The following is a 5,345-nucleotide window of genomic DNA, read 5'->3' as shown; positions in this document are numbered from 1 at the left end:
TAATATCTACGTTCACATAACTTAGCACTTTGATAGTTTTAAGAAAAGTATTGTTTCAGAAAATATATATATTGTAGCTAATGTATTTCCTGAGGGAAAGCAGAATATAATGAATTTATTGAACTTTGTGGGTAAATAACTGAGAAATTTATTCTCATAATTCAGGGATAACATCACTGTACAGTTTACAAATTGCAAATGATAAAAGAAATTATTTCATCGTGCCACATTGGGCTATAAGTATGATATCTTATATACTTTCATGTATATACTCCAGCAAATTAATGAAAATAATGAGTCTTCAACAAACAATTTCTATCAAAGATAATTTTTGGTGTTCGTATAAAATCGATCTTCTCTTCATTCATATTTGTATCTATTCTATATTCCGTGTTAAATTTTATGTATTTAGCAATCGAATGCTTTGTGATTTAAACAATAAAAAAAAGCTAATTAATGAAATCTTTTTGGTTTTTACTTCGTAAAAAATGTTCATCAAGGAATTGCGTTTGGGTGGATGAAAATATATTTCTCATAATTAATAAAGTCATGTGAAACAGACGAAATATTACAAAACAAACCAACTGTATGTTAGGGTTTAGGATTGGAGTTCAGAAAAACACTGTTTAGAATGATGTAGTGGCAGGATCGCAGCCAAAAATATCCATTTCTGTAAATAACACAGTTGAAAATGACATACAGTTATTCAGAAAATAGATAGGTAAAGAAAATACAAGTGATGATAGTTTTAAGCAGACTACACTCCGCTTGTTTCTATGGAAACAGACACCAATGTGTTTGACTTTTGATTGGTTACAATTACTCAAAATTTAAAAGCTGTTAACTTTTTATTTCTTAACTTAAGTAAAAATAATTTTCCTTTTCAAAATTAGTGTACAAACTAATGTTAGTGCACCAAATTTGGAAACAATTGCAATAAAATTGCAAAGAACACAGAAAACTGACAACAGAAAATAGTCTCTCCTTTGCTTTTCCCCATCGTTCTCCCTTCTTTCTCATCTCTTTTTCCTGTTTTTTTATACTTTAATACTATAAATTTGTTTCTATATATTGGTAAAGAATCCACTCTCCACAAAAGATATTGCAAGGAACCAATATAGTAACATAAAGGTTGCTCAACTATGGAAAGAGTTAAAGGAATGGACTTCTCTGTCTTAGATTCAAAAGGTGAACTTTTAAACCAGCTGGAAGAAGCTCCAAATTCTAAAGCAGATATCCAGGACGAACCTGGATAAGCTGTGATTGATGAGCGAACCTGTAATGAGGAGATGGACAACTCAGATGCAAATAATCCTTTCTACTATAGGTGCAAGGCCTGAAATTTGTCAGATGGAGACTAGTCGATTACATCATCCCTAGTGTTTCACTGGTACTTAATTTATCGACCCGGAAAGGATGAAAGGCAAAGTCGACCTTGGCAGAATTTGAGCTCAGAACATAACAACAGCATTTCGCCCGGCATGCTAATGAATCTGCCTGCTCACCGCCGTAATTTAGACGTAAATAATGCCAACAAAGTCAGCACAAGTGCAGGGGTGAGGCACAATGAGTCATTTCTAATTTTCCTTATTTCCCCCTACTTCTTTGAAACCATTACATTGCAAGTAATGTATCCTCTTTATGTGCTATTCCACCATATTTGGGCGTTGAAATTGGACAACATAATTGTTATTGTTGAAGCTGAGAGCCAAATATAGTCATGTGACAGGTACTTTTATTTCGAGACACAACTTTGACACGATTGTAATTGAGGTTGCTAATAAAATATGTGGATAATTTTTAGTGTTTTACAATCAATATTGTTTCTGAATCTAGTTTTTCCATTTGCAAAATATGCATTTTTTAAAAGTAAATAAAAAATCTGAAAATTGGCTATAATAATGTAGCCTTCCAGTCTCATTGCTTTGAAGGTTTGATGTTGTGGAGAAAAAAATTGGGGGAAAAAGTTACAGAGGTTTAAAAATCAAAAAAGGGTATCTTTAGCCAATAGAGAGAGAGAAATTTTCTGCATTTAGTAGAACAGTGTCAACTTTAAGGTTGTACACTGTGAAATTTATAGTTTAGTGTCTAACCTGTTCATTGTAGGTTTCTAAATAAACAGAAATACGTAATAAAATCAACATGTATCATTTTACTGTTTCTTTTGTCTCTTCATTGATTGTATGGTTTTATCATTTTTTGAAAATTTGTTCTATTAATATCTTTATTTGCATGTGTTTACTTTATGCATACTTCAGTGTTATGTATACCTGCCATGTATTTATGTATATCATTAATAGGTGTATGTGTGAAAATGGGGTGTCTGTCTTCAAAACTCCAAAGTTGAGTAATGTTTTCGTGTTTGGATTTGTAAACTACGATGAGAATAACACTAGTCAACTACGAATTCGTCCCAATGAAAAGAATACCAGCATCTTATATGTTTTTGCATGCAGAATTCAAAAATAACGTCGAATTATCTGTATCATCCACACTTTTCTCTGTTCCATGATATCCCTCTCAGTTCCTGCTACGTGTGCTAAATATCAGTTAAGCTGTTGAAATGTGAAGCTAATGGTTTAAGAATACTTCTAATTAAAATTTTTATGGATAGTGAAATCATAAATCCAGCTATCTGAGTCAATGAGTCCCCAAAATATATGAAATGAAAAAATCTGTTAAAATACTAAGTGTGAAAAATCAACATGGACAACAGCAGAACAGACAACTTTGAACCACAACATAGCGTGCAGTTGTCAATGGTAACCCAAATTTCCCAACTTCAATTCCAAATAGCATCCGATTTTTTTAATTTACGAGATAAAGTAATTGGTTGGTCGTAATCAAAATTCAGTTGCATCGATACATCAAAATTGAAAGCAATCTAAGCAAAATTAAGGGGGTTTATTTTGCGAATGAGAAAGACTAAATCCCTCTTTTCTCTGATGTATTCCACGCTGTGTAATTTGATAATTTCAAAATCACTAATTCCAATAACTATATCATGAAGAGAACCACTACTGCAGGTCGTAAAGACGCTATAGAGAATATATCATGTCGAGTCTCATTAATTTCATATCATGTGCCATTTATACATGTCCCTCTTTCATTTGACTCACCTATTTAAACGTTTTGGTGCATTTCTGATCTTCCTGATATCTAAGGATGGACATTGATATATAAGAGTCTTTTTTAAATGTAATTCTGGACAACTGAAGATGTAAATTTACGCTATCTTGTCTTACTAATTTTGCCCCGCCTAAATTTGTCCTTTATATATATGAAAGAGAAGGGAGATAACTTTTAGAAATCGTGTTCTGAATATGCCATAGTGTTTTTAACACGTTTAGAGGTCATTTGCTTAGCTGATATAGTTTTTGTTAGGTAATAAACATTTGTAAAAATTTCTTTTTTCTCAAAGTCAAGAATACAGTAAATATTACTCATTCTAACCCACTCATCCAACCCTAACTACCGTTGGCGAGCCGGCAAAATCGTTAGCTCTGAGTTCAAGTTCCGTCGAGATCGACTTTGCCTTTCATCCTTTCGGAGTCGATGTAATCGATTTACCCTTCCCACAAAATCGCTGGCTTCGTGCCTAAATTTAAAATCAATATTTGAGACGACACGACGTAGGAGTTCTATGACACGATTTACTACGCATGCTCAACCGGATATGGATTTTACACTGCCATTGAGAAGTATATCTTGCTGACGCTTTTGAATGTTGCCAGCTGCGAAAGGAAAATTTATTTAGCTTGAAAAAAAAAATTATTATATTTATCTACATTCATATTTATGTGTATGTATACATGTAGCAGTAAAGACTTCGCCGTCGATCAACACACATAACAAAACTGATTAACGATGGTTGTTATTCATCACAATATCGATTAGACAATCAGATAGCACTTTACATCTCTGATCGCAATGCGCTTCCCATTGTTTTAGATTTGGAATAATGCCACCCCACTGGCTAGTGATTTATCCGAGGTATTTTTTTTATTCATGTTTTCTTCATGTTGCCGTCTTTTCTTCTATCAATATTTTGTGATCTTTGTCTTGAACACATCACGTGCACGTTTTTCTTGTTTCGACACTATGCAGTGCCCACCTTGTTTATAATTAGGGGATATTTTTAATACTGCCAACATTTATGTTTAGTGTTGTTGATACTGTTGATTATCTTCCAATTTAAGTTTTAAAAATAATATATTAACTGAATATTTTGAATTATTTCCCCGCCGCGTATGAGTTTCTATGTCAGGAGTTGTCAACCTTTGTGCCTCTACAAACAAGTTAGGGCAGTGGTTCCCAATATTGGATATATGTCCCACCGGTAGGACTTGGGGATCAAGTTTTTTCCCTTTTTTGGGGGGGGGACATGAAATTGTGAAAATCTTTTGTTTATCACAGCAATCATATAACACATATACTCAGCCTAGCCAAATCATTCCCTCCAGCCAAGTATTATCGTCTGAACTCCGTCTGCTACAGTACAGCGCTTTCCTCATGATCTAGTGTGGATAATTCTTTCAGGAAAGTATATAATTATTAGACGTTGATAAATTATCAATTTTTTTGCGTATGCCACCAGTGAGGGCATACATTTTTCTGGAAAGTTATAGTGGGGGACGGGGGAAAATAGGTTGTGAAACACTGAGAGTATCAGTCAGTGGACAGTGGGTCACAAACTTCGTGAAATATGACAATTATTAATTCAAATGCATATTTTGGATCAGCGAAGGATGTTATCAATTTTGATGAGCAATGTCACTAATCTGCGAATGAAAACCACGACGATTATCGAATTTGTTGACGATATATTGGCTTGCAATGTAATTTCATTTTGTGACAATGAAGTTACGTACGATAAGAGTGATAAATTTATAGTCAACTGAAATCAGCTGCCTTTGATTTTGTGTGCTCACTCAAAATGACGTGGCACTAGATTTTCTTTTTTGTTAGTTTTACACTAAACCTTCCATTACTATCAATGGGCAACGACTGAATACAGTGGGTACGTTCACATGCATTGTGAGCAAACTGTCCAGCGATGTCATTGATTACAAGACAAATGTCAGACTCTAAAGCGAGACTAAATAGGAACTTGTGGAACGGGAGAGCATCACCCCGGCAACAAAAAATCAAGGTGTAATGGATCATAGTTCTCACATCTATACTCTGGCTGTGAAACGTTGACAGATTAGCAACATTATGTGAGAAAATTGAACCACCTTCGCAACGGCTTCCTCAGAAAACTTCCTTCCATAAAGTGGCAAAACAAAATCACAGAGACTGAGATATTCACCTGTTCTAGTCTACCAAGCACCTGCATTAACCAT

The 5,345-nt window shown here is 34.1% G+C and overlaps 2 protein-coding genes across 2 annotated transcripts in view; both read left to right on the top strand.

Moving 5' to 3' along the window:
* The window catches only part of LOC128250435 (zinc finger protein 675-like), a 4,188-nt gene extending 2,932 nt beyond the window's left edge, over nt 1-1,256 (top strand). The window contains exon 4 of the mRNA XM_052975424.1: nt 1,180-1,256. Within this exon, the coding sequence (XP_052831384.1) occupies nt 1,180-1,256 (77 nt within the window). The remainder of the gene's footprint in view (nt 1-1,179) is intronic.
* Nucleotides 1,257-3,374: 2,118 nt separating this feature from the next.
* The window catches only part of LOC106868820 (zinc finger protein 239), a 10,713-nt gene continuing 8,742 nt past the window's right edge, over nt 3,375-5,345 (top strand). Inside the window, exon 1 of the mRNA XM_052975423.1 lies at nt 3,375-3,993. The gene's annotated coding sequence lies outside the window, so the exon portion shown is untranslated. The remainder of the gene's footprint in view (nt 3,994-5,345) is intronic.

Source organism: Octopus bimaculoides, chromosome 21 (genome assembly GCF_001194135.2).
Source record: "Octopus bimaculoides isolate UCB-OBI-ISO-001 chromosome 21, ASM119413v2, whole genome shotgun sequence".
Lineage (NCBI taxonomy): Eukaryota > Metazoa > Mollusca > Cephalopoda > Octopoda > Octopodidae > Octopus > Octopus bimaculoides.
The sequence above is the reverse complement of the archived record's forward strand: the minus strand, read 5'-3'. Positions and strand labels throughout refer to the sequence as shown.